The sequence below is a fragment of the Xiphophorus couchianus genome, chromosome 13, assembly GCF_001444195.1.
Source record: "Xiphophorus couchianus chromosome 13, X_couchianus-1.0, whole genome shotgun sequence".
Lineage (NCBI taxonomy): Eukaryota > Metazoa > Chordata > Actinopteri > Cyprinodontiformes > Poeciliidae > Xiphophorus > Xiphophorus couchianus.
In genome coordinates this window covers 21,311,295-21,327,594 of record NC_040240.1, presented here as the reverse complement: position 1 = coordinate 21,327,594, position 16,300 = coordinate 21,311,295, and the positions used below count along the sequence as shown (strand labels likewise).

Genomic DNA, 16,300 nt, shown 5'->3' with positions numbered 1-16,300 from the left:
CTTGCATCATAAAAAAAGAACAACTTATAATAATTTGATTTATTCAATGAGAAACAAAAACACAGGTTTCAGTATTCAGTACAGTGTTCTGTTTAGTCTTAATCCTTTGAAAATGTTCTCTCACAAAAGACAAGTAAACAGAAAACATGTAAAGACATGATTATCTAGGTCATATAGTAAAATTTGTAAACATTTTGTTGCATGCATAGCTTGATTTAATTGTTTGAAAGAAGGTGCTTATGTCAATATTTTACTCACAATCTTACCATTCAACAAAAATATTATGCTTAGTAATCTTTGTACCACAAGAGCAAATTACAGTAGAAAAAAAATTATTGGATCATTTATTATACAACTTTAAAGCAAGGTAAAAAAAAAAAAAGAAAAAGGAAAATCCAACAAAGTCCCACAAAACTAGACCAAAAACTTTTAATCAAGCAATTTTGTATTCCATTAATATTGGAGACCATAAAATGTAAGAAAACTTAGGGAAATAATTAACTCATTAAAGCAAAAGAATATGTCTATGAAACAAATCTTTTTTCAACATTGTAAAGATCCAAATGAATTTGAAAAGAACTAAAGTCCCTTAATTCACAGATGAGTGCAAATAGCATATGTATTGTAAATCTTCATACAAATACATATTACTTTGCTAGTCTAAAATATAGTCTAATCATGAGTTTCATTTATTAGAAATGAAGTCTTTCAGTCTATTTTTGATTTTTAAAATTTGTTTTAAATAATTGCAATATTTTGTTCAATAGTTTTAGTAGATTTGATAGATGGAAAAGAAGACATCAGATATTAATGCATTAACCTTCATCCCACCACTTGCTAGTGTTAAGAAGCTGCCCAACTGATCAGACAAAAACGTAAATATACTCACCTATCCAATTCTTCCATTTCTAATTAGGTATCAGTATTTTCACAAATCACTGGATGACTTGTGTGTTCTTAGCTTTCTCTGTGTTCTCCAAACACGCATTCATTGCTTTTATGAAGAATGTAAAGGAAAACTTTCTACAGATTTCATAGATCCACTGGGAAACATGACTTATTTCAGATTTATTTTGAAAAAATGAAAAAAACAACTTGTCTCCATTTCAACAAGTTTAAGATAATTTTTTTCTTTTGAATTGGGATTATGTGGTACAAATCTTGTGATAATTGTTTTATGCATTCTGGTAAATCTGCTTCCAAATGATTGAGACAGCTAATTTACTCAGACTTGTGTAACACGCTTTCACTGCTGGTAGGAGATGAGCCCACTGCAGAAGTAAAAAAAAAAAAGTTATTTAATTTTTTAAACAAAACAGTGAACATAGCAAGCATATGAAGCTTTCACTTAATGTAGTTTGCAAAAGTGTTGCATTGAAATGCGCAGCAAACATTGTAATAAGTATGAAGCTACTTACGATGAGCACCAGAATCTCGGGATGGAAGTGATTGTCCTAAAAGATACAAAGAATATGTTCATGTTCTGGACATGGAAATGTGTGTAACCAGGATCATTTTCTATATTAGATTTAGTTTATTTTATTTTCCATTTTGTTAGATTTATTTTTTAAAGGTTTAATTAAAATTTTTTTCCTCTTCCCCTTAATTTATTTAACACCAACCAGGCGAGAACAATAGTGTTCTCGCGTGGCTCTGACGTCATGTGACAGCTGCACATCAGCGTCCTAAATTGACAGCACAGTTTATATGGCTGCAAATCGCAGCTTAGGCGGGAAACGCTGCGGGACTCTGACGTGCAGCCGGGTGATTACTCAACCAAACGTTGCAAGAATCACGGTTAGTCAAGAGGGAACTGGCCAGGTGCGTTGCAGATCCCTCGCGCAAGGAGTGGCTGGAGGGATCTTGACAATAGCAAGGATTGTCTGGTTTCACTGACCAGACTGGCGAGCTAAAATAAGCAGGATCCAGAAACACAAGACTTATCATCTGGGAACATTCTTCTGAACTAATTGGAGGATCAGCTCAAGTCCCCATTGAAGGAAGTGGATTATTTTGGGTTTTTTCATCATCAACAAAGACTGGTGGACGTCCTTGGTATAAGGAACTTTAACTTGTTTTTTCCTTTAAACTATGGACTAATGTGTGTATATATTGTAAATACTAAATACAACTCACCAATTTGCACCATCTTACTGTCTCTGTGCTTTACAAATTGCCATCTCCTCCAGTAGCCGAACCTAGCTAGACTTTAAGAACTGTTTGGATAAATTTTAATTCGGAATATTTAAAATCTTGTTAATCCTTGAACGCAATGTGGGTTACATTACTTGGCGAGCTAGCCAGGAGGTTGTTGGCATTTTGTTAAACACAAATTTATTTTTTCCTCCTGTCATCATCAATATGGATGAATTTCAAAACCTTGATGTAAAAATTCCCAACTCTGTTTTGGTTGAAGGCATTTCAGGTGAAGATGATAAAGAGGAAGTATTTGACTTTTTGAAACAATATGGTAAGATAACAAAGATTGAAATCATTTCTGAAGCGGATTCTGAGTTTGAGGGCCAGCTTGTGGTTGAATTTAGCAGTGGTACAGTAGTAGCTGAATTGCGTTCAATTCTACCTTAAGCATTCAAATCAGCTGAGAAGTCAGATACATTTTTTATTTCTGAATTAGCTGTTGTATATGCAGAACATGTTGCACGGAATAAAACTAATTCTTATTTACTTGAGTTACAGAAACTTGCAAAGCATTCTGGCATGGACTTTGCAGAGGTGTTAAAATCCTCGATGACTCAGATTGGACAATCAGTTGCTGAACTTCACTCAGCTGCTAAGATAAAGCTGTTCTTGTCTATAAGGTTTACTAGCAGAATAAACTTTATTGCTTTAGAATGTAACATCATAAACCAAGCTGTGCAAATAATCTTACTAGATGTAGCACATTTTATGTAGTGCATTTCAACTCAAAACTTTACCAAATGCTGCTACTCAATGTTGTCTTACAGATTCTCACCCAAATAATTGCTCAGAGTTTCCTATATTCTGTTTAAGTTTTATAACTTCAAGGTTGGAATCAGCCCTTTTGTTCACACAGGGCAGCACAAATTTAAGTAAAAACATCTGTAGCCACAAACTCACATTAGATTAAGATGTCCACATTATTTAAAATAAAACTCTCCAACTGATCAAAAAATACTGCAGCAAGAGTTGAAATGAAAACTATCCAGGAATATGTTTTTTTCTGCAAAGTTGGTGTGGTTCAAACTGATTTGGAAAAAGCTACTTTCAAATTAGGTTTCAGCTTTGGCTCAAGCTGTTTTTAATTTAATGTTGAACATTTTCTCTTCATCAATTCTGATGTGGAAAGTTACAACCCAACTTACTTCCATCCTTTATGTATCCCACAGTTCTTTTTTCTTGTGAAATATTAATTTTAGAACAATACAATAAATCAACTTCTTCAATACTTTTAAGAAAAGACATTATTTTCCCTTTCCAACTTGTCTAACTGTAGTGGTCTTTCCATTAACAAAGAAACACAATTAAAATCACACATAAATAAGTTTATTCACTTAATAAGTCATTAAAAAATATGCCACAGCATTATCCTGTCGTCCTCTTTGTCTTTTACGTCAGTAGTAACACCCATAAATATTTTTGTCAATATTCTGCTAATGTCTTATTTAATTGCTATTAAATAAGCTCGTAATACATCCTATTGATCTGGTAGCTGTTGATCATGTGACTCATGTAAGGTAGAAATTACTGATTACATAGTTTGATCATACTCCTAATCTGAATCAAAATATTCATCATTCAAATTTTAGCCAAGTTTTTAAATCTAATTACAGATATTTAAAGGAAAAAGATAAATGTGTATGAAAACATATTGGTTAAGAACCACTGGTATGTGTCCCATCTATTTCCTGGAGCAGGAAATTGAGCAGGAAATTTCCTGCTCCAGGAAAATCTCCGGAAAATTGGAGAATTGGAGGTGGAGGTGAAATTGGAGGTTAGAGGTAGTTCAACCTCCAACCTCCAATCAGTGGAGGTGGAGGTTGAACCATCCAACCTCCTATGGCAAGCCGTTTTAACATAAATTAGGTTTCGTCTGACTATCCGTAAATACATTCCAGATATCTAAAATTGCATTTTGACTAGACCAAACTACATTCTGACTATCTGGAATGGTAATTTAAGATATCTGTATTTACATTCTGACTAGGAAGAATAATAATTCAAGATATCTTCAATTACATTTTGACTAGTCAAAATTCCTTTCAAGATATCTCAAATGACGTCACCGGATCCGCCATTGGAAGGGTCATACATCCGTAATTATAATTTAAGATATCTCGAACGTAATTATGACTAGTCAGAATTACAATTTTAGATATCTGAATTAAGAGATTGCGTCTAAGCCCCTCTTTGGCTGTACTGAGCTGTCCAAACAATTGCCTGAACATTCAATGGGGCTGGCAGTTTTGGACAAAATTGTAAGAAAATGCCACAATATAGAAAGAGCTCTTCAGTATGGGATATGCGGAGAGCGCGAAAATCGTGTACTTGAAGAATGCTTAAGAAATTTGCAAAGAATTTCTGATTTACTTTCTGCCAAAACACACAATGCACTGAAAAACGGCTTAGGGGAGCTGAAAGTGCTACTATCGACCCATGTCCAAGCTGGAAGTGGGGAATATTCTGCAGCCCCGGCCAGTTCAGGTAGTAACCAGATGTAGTTTTTATACTGTGGTAAAGCTATCTGCCTCTTCGGAAATTCTAGTAAAGCCAGCCAGCTCTTGATTTTGACATGCTACACGGCACTACAGCTCCCTCCTTTAGCTCCTCTGAAAATAAAAGCGCAACCCCGGTTCATGTCTGATTCACACTTTAAGTTGCTTTCCAGCGTCTATAAAAGTTTAAAGCTTTGTGTTCATGCATTTGCAACAGGAAATTATGTATATCAAAATACATTTATACATTATGTGAAAAGCATTGTGTCACCCTTAGGAGACACAGGGACACCTGTAGAGGACAGAAAGATGTAGACAGAGAGATAGAGAAAAACAGATGTATAAAGTAAACATTATGCTGATGCATTTGAATATGATTCTATTTTAGGTGGTCGAGGTAGACCAGCAATTCATATTACAAGAGAGCAGATCAACTTTCTTTTGGCCCAAGGACACACGGTAAAGAGGATGGCAAACATCTTTGGATGCTCAACATCATTTCTTTATAAGAAGTCCAAAGCACTTGGGGTACCAATCAGGGGAAGGTTGGCTGCAGTGACTGATGAAGACCTTGAAACTAATATCAGACAACTTCAATCCCTGTATCCAAATTCTGGGACTGAGGTATGGAATCTAAATATATTACTTCTGAACAAGTAATATGTTCAACAGTGGTGGTGCAGAATACTAATTATTTAATGTTAAGTGTCACAAATGATGATGATAAAAAAAATTATTTATTTTATGACCAGATGTGAAATCTGAAACCTATATTTTGTAAAAGATTACGGTACTTTCAAAATGTAAAATTGTGTGATGGTTCGAAATAGTAAGACCAGATGTCCTTCATTGAACCAGATGATGCAAGGCTTGTTGCATGCACAAGGACTAGTGGTTCCACGGAGTAAGGTCCGTGAGATGATGGCTTGAATCAACCCAATGGCAACTGCAAGGAGGGGGAGCAGTGCAGTATCTCAACGTGTCTATCATGTGCCGTATCCCAACAGTTTATGGCATATTGATGGCAACATGCGTCTCATAAGGTATCTGAAAATATCAGGAATTTATTTCAGAGTAGATGACTTAGAACTAAATTTGCTATACACATTTGCATACATTATTCCTGATACATTTTTTGTATTTCCATTTAGGTGGGGCTTTGTGGTCCATGGTGGCATCGATGGATGTTCTCGCTTAATTACTTACTTGAACTGCAGCACAGACAATCGCGCCTCAACAGTGCTATTTCATTTTCTCAAGGCAACAGGCCTCTATGGCTTACCTTCTAGAGTGAGGTCAGACCATGGTGGAGAGAATGTGCAAGTGGCACTGGTGATGAACCTCCTTCAGGGCATTGAACGTCGGAGTCATCTAACTGGGGAATCCATCCATAATCAGAGAATTGAGCGTCTTTGGAGGGATGTGTTTTTACATGTTCTGGAACCATTTTATAGCACGTTTTATGATCTTCAAGATTCAGCCTTCTTGGATCCCAGCAATGATGTGCACAAACTTTCTCTTCACATAGTTTTTCTTCCTGAGATTCAAAGTCGACTAGAACAATTCAGAAAGGCATGGAGCCACCATTCCTTGCGTACAGAAAATAATAAAACACCAACACAAATCTGGACTGAACAGATGTTGGCAAACATGGGTGCCAACAGCACAGCAACTAACAACGTGTTTGGGGAAAATTCCAACGCACCAGAGACCCTTGAAGAACCTCTGCAACAGCATGGCCTCTGGCCACTACCAACCACTGATGCTGAAGAGGTTCCTAGTGTAGTTGTAGAACCAACCCAAACTAGGCTCAGTCAGCAGCAACTTCAGTCAGTTAATCTTGCAGTCAATCATATTTCAGATCTGAAGGAGAAATACCAGGCCTGTTGTGCAGAAATAGCAAATGCTTTATTGATTTAAGTACATGTCACTATGTTTGAGGAGTGACAAACATCAAGAACATTTGATCAAATGTATTGTTATAAAGATACAATTACTACAAATAAAACTCAGAACTGATATGAGTATGTAACCTTACAAATTTAATTATAAAATGTTAAGGTGTTTAAAGACATGACAAATTAATTACACATTCTGGAGAGGGAAAGAACAATAAAAATTCTACTTTTGGAAATGTTCATGTAGAAATGACTAGTATATCCCAACCCCCTTTTCAAATGTATATTTTGGAACTTTTGAGCATCTTTAGAATTGGATTTTGTTTTTAATCCAAATGAGCATTACATGAACTAGAACAATCATTACAAAAGATTAAACTACAATGCCCATTTACACAGAAAAAACAAAAAAAATCTTACCAAAGATTTTCCAGTGCAAAACTCTTTCTACACTTCAAATAAGACACAAGTAAGATATAAGTAACTTTTCATCAAGATATGAGCTTGTTTTAAGTCATTTTTTCCTTAATATTGATGAAGAAGGACTTATTACATTGTCAGATTACTTCACTTATAGCAAGGGAAAGATGTCCAGTTATAAGTGAAATGAATATGCCAATGTAACTATACTAAGAAATTTGCACTAGAAAGTAGTCCAAAAATACTTGATAAGACCTTTTGTTTTTGCAGTGTGGCTCAAACATCCACCTTTAAATTATGAAACCAAAAAGTGGTTAATAAGACATCTATTCTTTGCAAGAAAAAAAAAGAAGAAGCAATTACATTACATTTCAATATTTTCCAAGTTTGGCCATTACATTACCCTTACTATAACTTGCTTTAAAACACTTAACTTTTCAAAACGTTCCAACTCTTTTTTTAAAGAACTGCTTATTACACTTAGCTGATTATGCAACACCAAAAGTAGGTGCCTGCAGCACCCCGTCTGTCATGTGCTTTGTGAAAGACTCATAGTCTGGGTGTACAGGAAGGCGGAGTACTACAAGGCAAGTATTTGCTTCTGGGAAGACTCTGTTAGCCTCATGGAGGAATTCAATTTTTGGACGATGGGGAAAGCCCAGTGGAGGTACTGTGGATGCTCCGGAAGCGAACTCCAGTATCATTTTAAGGGTAATGGGACTGCATTCTCCTTCTGAAAGACAAAATGTTGAAATTATGACCTTTGTTATAAGGTATCCAGTGTGTACGTACTCTTAAAGACATGGAAGAAAATGTGTTAAATATCTGTCCTTGTTCCTCCTCAATCTTGTTATATTGGTGATGACAATGCATTTCTTGTTAGTAAATATAAGTCAATAAACATTTTGAAGATGAAAAATGACTAAGCATGATCATTGTAAATAGTATGTAAAAGTATGCATTTATGCAACAAATTACCCAATATATATATATTCACTGGTAAATGACAGACAATTTCTATGGCAGCTTAATAAAAAGACTTTCCAGGAAATAGATTTTTCTAGTAATTTAACTGTTTTTGGTCCTGTCATTAATCATTTAAAAAGTCTGCCTCTGTACTCAAACTATGATTACTTCTTTTTGGACAGTGGTGATAAATAGGTCATAAAATGTAATTGATACAGATTGTGTTTACAGTATCACAATAATTGTACCTTCAATATCCACCAACCAGTCTCTCCAGTAGCATATGGTTTGATTTTCTATCCTCCTTTTATTGCTGCCTTGCACAGAAAAACACACTTGGAAAAGTGTGTTCAGGTCCCGTGCCAAGAGTGGTTTCTCCTTACAGACAAACAATTCATGAAAGACTGCAGGGTTTTTCTGAATCTCGTCTAGCACATTAAGAGTCTTCAAACCTTCCATAAACCTTTAAGAAATGAGAATATGGTCTTACTTTTAGAATACAAGATTTCTAATAGAAAAAATTAGGATCTTGCTTACTGTTGCAATGCAATGCACACTCGGCCATTTACAAAGAAGTCTGCAGCAGATTGCACAAGGGAATCCCTCTCTTCCAGAGTAGTTACACGCCTTAATGCTCCAACAGTGCTCAGGGTATCTGCTGCCTGCATAATGGCTTCGTTTGCCTCCACGATTGTGTTTGTATCCTGAATCTAAAAAGAAAAAAAAGATGTGAAACTGAATTTAAGCTTATGATCAATAAACAAAATTCTTACAATTGCTACTAACTTTGATCAACTGCTGTCTGAATGAATGGTTAACAACTTCCTCAACCAGGGTAGGTTGAGACAATGTGCCACAAATCTGGTCATACAGCCTTTGAGAGAAGAAATGTGGTCCAATGCCTCCATGCACCAAACAGACTGATATCATTTTTCCAATACAGTTGTACATTTTTGACTCCAGCCCTAAAGAAAAAAAATGTTAGTTGACAATTTTCCATCCTTAAGAATTGGGAAGAAAAAAAAGGAAAGAATACTGACCACTAGTGTCCAAAGCTAGATGGCGGTCATTCTCATGCCCCTCAAAGACATTAGATTGATGAATGGCCCTCATTAACAGTCTTAGATACTCCCGTGTGGGACCACCTTCAGAAACTGCCCCTTCAGCGTTGTCCTCTTCATCCACAAAAATAACATTCAGTTTTGCTGCTGGATCAAAACGGCGTCGTCTGAAGGCATGCAGGCTCCATTCTAAAATCCTGTCTCTGCACACATTTATTTGGTTGCTTGTAGGAGAGAATGTCATATCAACCTTGCTGTATAGTTTTGCTAATATAGCCTGAAGATTTGTTCTGTAAAAAGAAAATAAATTTTATTGTTTATTGTTGGAGTAAATAATGGTTTGCAACTGTCAAAATTAATTTCATAAGACACTGCCAGAATATGCAATTTTAACTCACTCATCCAAAGGCAACTTTGGTGGATGTTGTGGAGACGAAGGTGGCTCTTTTTGGTCTTCCAGGATAATTATAGGTTGCTCAGTAAATGGAGAAGACGGAGGCAAATCTTGTAAAAAAGAAAGAAATATTCCTTTCACTAAAATTAGTGAATAATCAGTTTCATAATACATTTAATACACATGAAAATACTTATACTGTAATTTTTTGTCAAACCTAATTACAGACATAAGAAGGATAACTTTTCATTAACTTTTGCATTTTGATAAACTATTTTATGTTTCCTGATCCATATTTAAACTTATCTAAGTGAACAAGTACTCAGGTCCACAATTTTTCATCAGGCATTTCATATCCACAACCTGCCATTTTACACACTCAAGCTTGAAACTGAAGACAGAACATTTTTGAAAGTTTAGAAAATGAAGGGGTGTAACATACTGGAAGCAGAGGTGATCGCAGAATCCAGACCTACAAATAAAGACACATGTTTGTATATCTTTATACTTATAAACAGTGTGCTTGACATTTATACTTTCAATGTGGGACTAAGGTGAATGACAAAAACATAGCAAAGATCTAAAGTACTTATTTGGATTGGAGGATGAATCTTTAGGGCAAAGAAAACAAAAACAGTTTTTAAAATATTTAACAACAAACTGATCCACTAATACAATGAAAATGTAGATTTGATATTGGTAAAGAAAAGAGAATGTGATACAAAATAATAAAAAGCAAATGCCATGATAGATGGCAAATCCTCGCAAAAATATTTTTATTGAAATTACTGATCACATTGTTTGATCATACTCCTAATCTGAATCAAAATATTCATCATTCAAATTTTAGCCAAGTTTTTAGACCTAATTACAGATATTTAAAGGAAAAAGATAAATGTGTATGAAAACACATTGGTTAAGAACCACTGGTATGTGTCCCATCTAACAGAGAATGACCATGCATGCATGTATTAAGAAATAGTATGGTATGAATTTTCTGAATAAAAGAAAAGGATATGAAAACAAGGTAAAGAAAACTTACCACTATTAAGGAGTTTTTGATTTTCATCAGGTGTGTTTTTATCGGTGACTGGTTGATCTACACACAAAGATTCAAGCAGAGACAGTAAATACAAAACTCACTGCTGTTATCTGGTTTTGAATGAATATACCATTATACCTTAACAGAAGTATTCATTTTTAATGTATTATTTTAGGTGTATTCATGTTGTGCCATCTATTATATAGTTGTTATTTGATCCAATTTGTCAAATAATTTTACAACATGGCCTTTTTTATTTTTCAAATCAGACCACTGTCACACTACTGTATGTGAAAAATGTAGTATGAAATATAATATACAACAATATACTATTCTGCACAAAGGAACCATTACTGTGAAATGTCTATAATTTTGATGCAGATGTCAATGACTGGACTTAAGCTCATGTTCCACTATGCACAGGCTCCATCTACACAGATGACAATATAATCTCCTCAGCATGCTGAAGCACATTTTACCTGACTAATATTTAGTAAAATTTAGTGACTTAAACTAAATAAAAACTTTGGTTTCACCTTTAAGTAAAAAACTAATTTGTCTAGTAAAAATCTGGGCTCTCAGCTGTTGAGAAACAATTGCTTCCTGGAGGCGTGGACTGTGTTGAGGTATCAAATTTTACCCAATTGCTAACATTTGCCCAAGATGTATGTAATATGCCAGTTTGACAATAAGAAGCTAACAGGAAATTGCTCCTGTTAGCAATTTCCTGCTCCAAGAAAATCTCTGGAAAATTGGAGAATTGGAGGTGGAGGTGGAGGTGAAATTAGAGGTTGGAGGTAGTTCAACCTCCACCTCCAATCAGTGGAGGTGGAGGTTGAACCATCCAACCTCCAACCTCCACTGCGAAGAGAGAAGTGCTGAGTCGAATGAGGCGGCTGTTAATTTTAATTCAATACCTTGAAAAATTACTTGTATTTATAATGCATTTTTTAAACAATTTGCGTGATTCCTAATTTTGACATATTTAAGACAAATCAGCATTTTAAAAATACTAAATTAAATAGATACATAATGGGACCGAACTGAAATTGATTTTTTTTTACACAATTAACTCTACAACATCTTAGAGTCAACTTACAGTTTATAAATAAATATTGTTTTGTGAAATTAAACAGAAAATAACACTTCCTTTGCTGCAGCAGATTAATTTCATTTGCTGGGTTTGGATCTCTGGAATTTCCATCTACAAATAAATATTAATTACAAACAACAGTATTTATGTGCTATAATCTGTGCATTTGTATCTTTGCCTCATAAAAATTTATTTTGAAAGATATTGTTTCTTTACCAGAGCTTTTGCCTGTGCACACAAATACACAAAAGACATAAAGGTAAAACTGTGGGGGTTTCTTTTCTATGTCATACTTCTTATAAGGTCCTCTTTTTATTTAAAACATACTAATGAACATTTTCATTTGGCTAACTCTGATCAACTCTTTTAAGAAAATTAGGCATATTTGCCCTTACTATCTCATCTAACTATGAGCTTCTGTTTGTAGCATGATGCTATGTGATGAATGAGGTAGATGTCTATCCTGCAATGGACTCTACTAGAATATTTAGTTAGACCCAACCGAGATTGGTTTTTGCATTCAAGACTAAATAGAGCAGGGCTAATGAAAGAATGAATATCTGTCAAGTTAAAAAGCATAACATTTTTTCAAACTTTAAGGTTTACACTTTTGGACTTATAAGAGCAGACAAAACATTTTTGAGCTTAGAAAATCAATACATGTGGCATACCTGTTCCAGAGGAGTCTGTGAAACCTATTAGTAAAAAAAAACAATGTTATAGAGGAAAATCTTGTAAAAAAAAATATTCCTTTCACTAAAATTAGTGAATAATCAGATTCATAATACATTTAATACACATGAAAATACTTATACTGTAATTTTTTGTCAAACCTAATTACAGACATAAGAAGGATAACTTTTCATTAACTTTTCATTTTGATAAACTATTTTATGTTTCCTGATCCATATTTAAACTTATCTAAGTGAACAAGAACTCAGGTCCACAATTTTTCATCAGGCATGTCATATCCACAACCTGCCATTTTACACACTCAAGCTTGAAACTGAAGACAGAAAATGTTTGAAAGTTTAGAAAGTGAAGGGGTGTAACATACTGGAAGCAGAGGTGATCGCAGAATCCAGACCTACAAATAAAGACACATGTTGGTATATCTTTATACTTATAAACAGTGTGCTTGACATTTATACTTTCAATGTGGGACTAAGGTGAATGACAAAAGCATAGCAAAGATCTAAAGTACTTACTTGGATTGGAGGATGAATCTTTAGGGCAAAGAAAACAAAAACAGTTTTTAAAACTTTTAACAAACTGATCCACTAATACAATGAAAATGTAGATTTGATATTGGTAGAGAAAAGAGAATGTGATACAAAATAATAAAAAGCAAATGGCATGATAGATGGCAAATCCTTGCAAAAATATTTTTATTGAAATTACTGATTACATTGTTTGATCATACTCCTAATCTGAATCAAAATATTCATCATTCAAATTTTAGCCAAGTTTTTAAACCTAATTACAGATATTTAAAGGAAAAAGATAAATGTGTATGAAAACACATTGGTTAAGAACCACTGGTATGTGTCCCATCTAACAGAGAATGACCATGCATGCATGTATTAAGAAATAGTATGGTATGAATTTTCTGAATAAAAAAAAGGATATGAAAACAAGGTAAAGAAAACTTACCACTATTAAGGAGTTTTTGATTTTCATCAGGTGTGTTTTTATCGGTGACTGGTTGATCTACACACAAAGATTCAAACATAGACAGTAAATACAAAACTCACTGCTGTTATCTGGTTTTGAATGAATATACCATTATACCTTAACAGAAGTATTCATTTTTAATGTATTATTTTAGGTGTATTCATGTTGTGCCATCTATTATATAGTTGTTATTTGATCCAATTTGTTAAATAATTTTACAACATGGCCTTTTTTATTTTTCAAATCAGACCACTGTCACACTACTGTATGTGAAAAATGTAGTATGAAATATAATATACAATAATATACTATTCTGCACAAAGGTACCATTACTGTGAAATGTCCATAATTTTGATGCAGATGTCAATGACTGGACTTAAGCTCATGTTCCACTATGCACAGGCTCCATCTACACAGATGACAATATAATCTCCTCGGCAAATCAGCATTTTAAAAATACTAAATTAAATAGATATATAATGGGACCGAGCTGAACATTTTTTTTTTGTTTTTACACAATTGACTCTACAACATCTTAGAGTCAACTTACAATTTATAAATGAACATTATCTTGTGAAATTAAACAGAAAATTAACACTTACTTTGCTGCAGTGACTTACCGGACTCAGAGTTGGTCACAGACTCTAGATCTACAAATAAAGACATTGTGTTTGTATATCTTTGAACCAATAAACCTATATATATATATATATATATATATATATATATATATATATATATATATATATATATATATATATATATATATATATGTATATATACATATATATATATATATATAGAGAGAGAGAGAGAGATTTAGATAGATTAGTATTAAGAAATACAAAACTTACCTGGATTGCAGCAGTTATTTTTGCAGCAGTTATTTTTTAGGCAACCTGTTTAAAAAAAGATTAAAAACATTTTAAAACAGTCAACAGCAGGTTAATATTTATAAAGCTGATATATATATATATATATACAGTACAGACCAAAAGTTTGGACACACCTTCTCATTGAATTAAATGAGAAAGTGTGTCCAAACTTTTGGTCTGTACTGTATATACAGTATATACTGTATATATATAGACAGAGAGAGAGAATGAGAGAGATAGATTTAAATAGATTTAGATAGATTAGTATTAAGAAATACAGAACTTACTTTGATTGCAGCATTTATTTTTAAGGCAATCTGTTAGAAAATTTGTAAAAATATTTCAAAAGATTCATCAGCAGATTTAATATTTATAAAGTAGAAAGAATGTGTAATTGAAAGAACACCAATTCATTGTTATGCAGCAAATGCCGACAAAAAAAGCTATTAGTTTTTAACTGTGTATGAGAAGCTTAGTTATTTTTTATCACGTCTATGATTATATTTAAAACTTTGTAAAAATAAAATTTCAGATAATAATAATAATAATAATAATAATAATAATAATAATAATAATAATAATAATAAAAAGAAAAATGATTCCCGAATTTCATTAGTATTAACTGTGATGGTTTGCGAATGCCAGAAGCTGTATGTGAAATCAGGCCTAAAATCAGTTTAATCAATTTTATGTTTCTGGATATTTCAATATATTTTGGCTGACACTAATATGAGCTCCAGGTTAGCGCAATTGTTGTAACATAAGCAGGACTATTGCTATTGGTAAAAATCTTACCAAGTACATGTTTCCTCTTCCAAAGGCAAATAAATAGCAAAATAAGTAGCCCAACAATGATGACCACACCCAGCAACACTAGAACACAGATGAGGGTCCCATTTCCATTGTCTTCAAGAATAGTGTGATCTAAAATAAAACATGTTACATATTAGTTTTACTTCACCTGTTGTACACCTGTAGAATTTGATGTAACCATTTCAACCTTAGTCCTATGTGAATTAGGAAGACTATATCACATTTCACATATTTATTCTATAATTCTCTCTCATATTTCAGTATTTCAGATTATACTGAAATACTTGTGTTTATCTTTTCAAAGATAAACACAGTTAATACAAAATGCTGCTTTTATTAATGAAGTTATGACTTAATCACAGGCTCTGCATAACTGAGTGAAAATCACTGTTTACCAAAAGAAACAAGAAACACTTCCCAAAACCCATTCTGACATTTAACATTGGGAAATTATATCACTGGGCTTATCACCTGCTTAAAGTATATTTTCAAAAGGTACTTGAAATCTGACAAATGAGCCTCATTGGAACAAGATATTCTAATTTATTGTGTATGACTGTAGTTGTTGATATAATCAATTTATGTGGAAAAAAACATTTACCTTTGTGGGGTATTGGATGAGAATTTTACTTCATCAATCGGCCAACAATACTGCTTTGATTTAAGTAAATAAATTGAAGTGCAACAAAACGTTTCTCACCCCATTTCATTTCAACATGCATTTTAGAGGCAGGATGATTGACTTCACAGGAAAAGGTGGAAACATCAGTCTTCAAAATCTCCACATGGTCTTTTCTCTGATAGGTGTCGTCCTCATTTGGTCGAACTCCAGTGGTCACCAAACCATCCTCTTTAGTAAGGACACGCCCATTTCTCTTGATATGCAGAATGATGTCTTTTGGATAGAAGCCCGTAGCCAGACATGTCAAAATAGTGTTCGTCTCGACTTTGGCCTTACGAGTAAACAAATCCACTACAGGTGGAGCTGGAGAGAGAAAAAAAGTAATTTGAGATGATTACATATGGCAGAAATATTAATCAGCTATTTTTCATAACATTCTATTTTCTGATATCATTTGGACACTTGAAATATAAAAGAGACGTCTTTTTATTTAAAGCTTCACTTCAACAAGGCAGAAGTATACTACTTATACACCCTAATTTGTGCACATCCTAGTCTTACATGGCACCAAAAGTGTTTTACTTTTCAAAATATTTAAATGTATTCACACAACTATGTCCTTGTAAAGTATACAGAATATAAAGAATTGTTTCAAATTCTTGTAAAAATGCATTAATATTTTTGTAAATTGCTGTATTGTTTTGTTTGACTTTGTTCAGTAATTTTTTTTTACTTGTGTAAGTTGGCA

General features: G+C 33.5%; 1 protein-coding gene across 7 annotated transcripts in view; it reads right to left on the bottom strand.

Moving 5' to 3' along the window:
* Nucleotides 1-7,473: 7,473 nt before the first annotated feature.
* The window catches only part of LOC114156365 (uncharacterized), a 38,580-nt gene continuing 29,753 nt past the window's right edge, over nt 7,474-16,300 (bottom strand). For 3 of the 7 annotated variants that reach the window (XM_028036747.1, XM_028036752.1, XM_028036750.1), the window contains 18 exons: nt 15,631-15,915; nt 14,913-15,041; nt 14,405-14,434; nt 14,097-14,141; nt 13,845-13,892; nt 13,222-13,278; nt 12,777-12,794; nt 12,626-12,655; nt 12,240-12,263; nt 10,476-10,532; nt 10,027-10,044; nt 9,876-9,905; nt 9,438-9,543; nt 9,019-9,329; nt 8,765-8,943; nt 8,516-8,688; nt 8,227-8,441; nt 7,474-7,745 (listed from right to left, as the gene is read on the bottom strand). In XM_028036747.1, coding sequence (XP_027892548.1) covers nt 7,501-7,745; nt 8,227-8,441; nt 8,516-8,688; nt 8,765-8,943; nt 9,019-9,329; nt 9,438-9,543; nt 9,876-9,905; nt 10,027-10,044; nt 10,476-10,532; nt 12,240-12,263; nt 12,626-12,655; nt 12,777-12,794; nt 13,222-13,278; nt 13,845-13,892; nt 14,097-14,141; nt 14,405-14,434; nt 14,913-15,041; nt 15,631-15,915 — 2,000 coding nt within the window. In that variant the 3' untranslated portion in view covers nt 7,474-7,500. The remainder of the gene's footprint in view (nt 7,746-8,226; nt 8,442-8,515; nt 8,689-8,764; nt 8,944-9,018; nt 9,330-9,437; nt 9,544-9,875; nt 9,906-10,026; nt 10,045-10,475; nt 10,533-12,239; nt 12,264-12,625; nt 12,656-12,776; nt 12,795-13,221; nt 13,279-13,844; nt 13,893-14,096; nt 14,142-14,404; nt 14,435-14,912; nt 15,042-15,630; nt 15,916-16,300) is intronic. The other 4 variants (XM_028036748.1, XM_028036749.1, XM_028036751.1 and 1 more) reach the window with 4 other exon arrangements.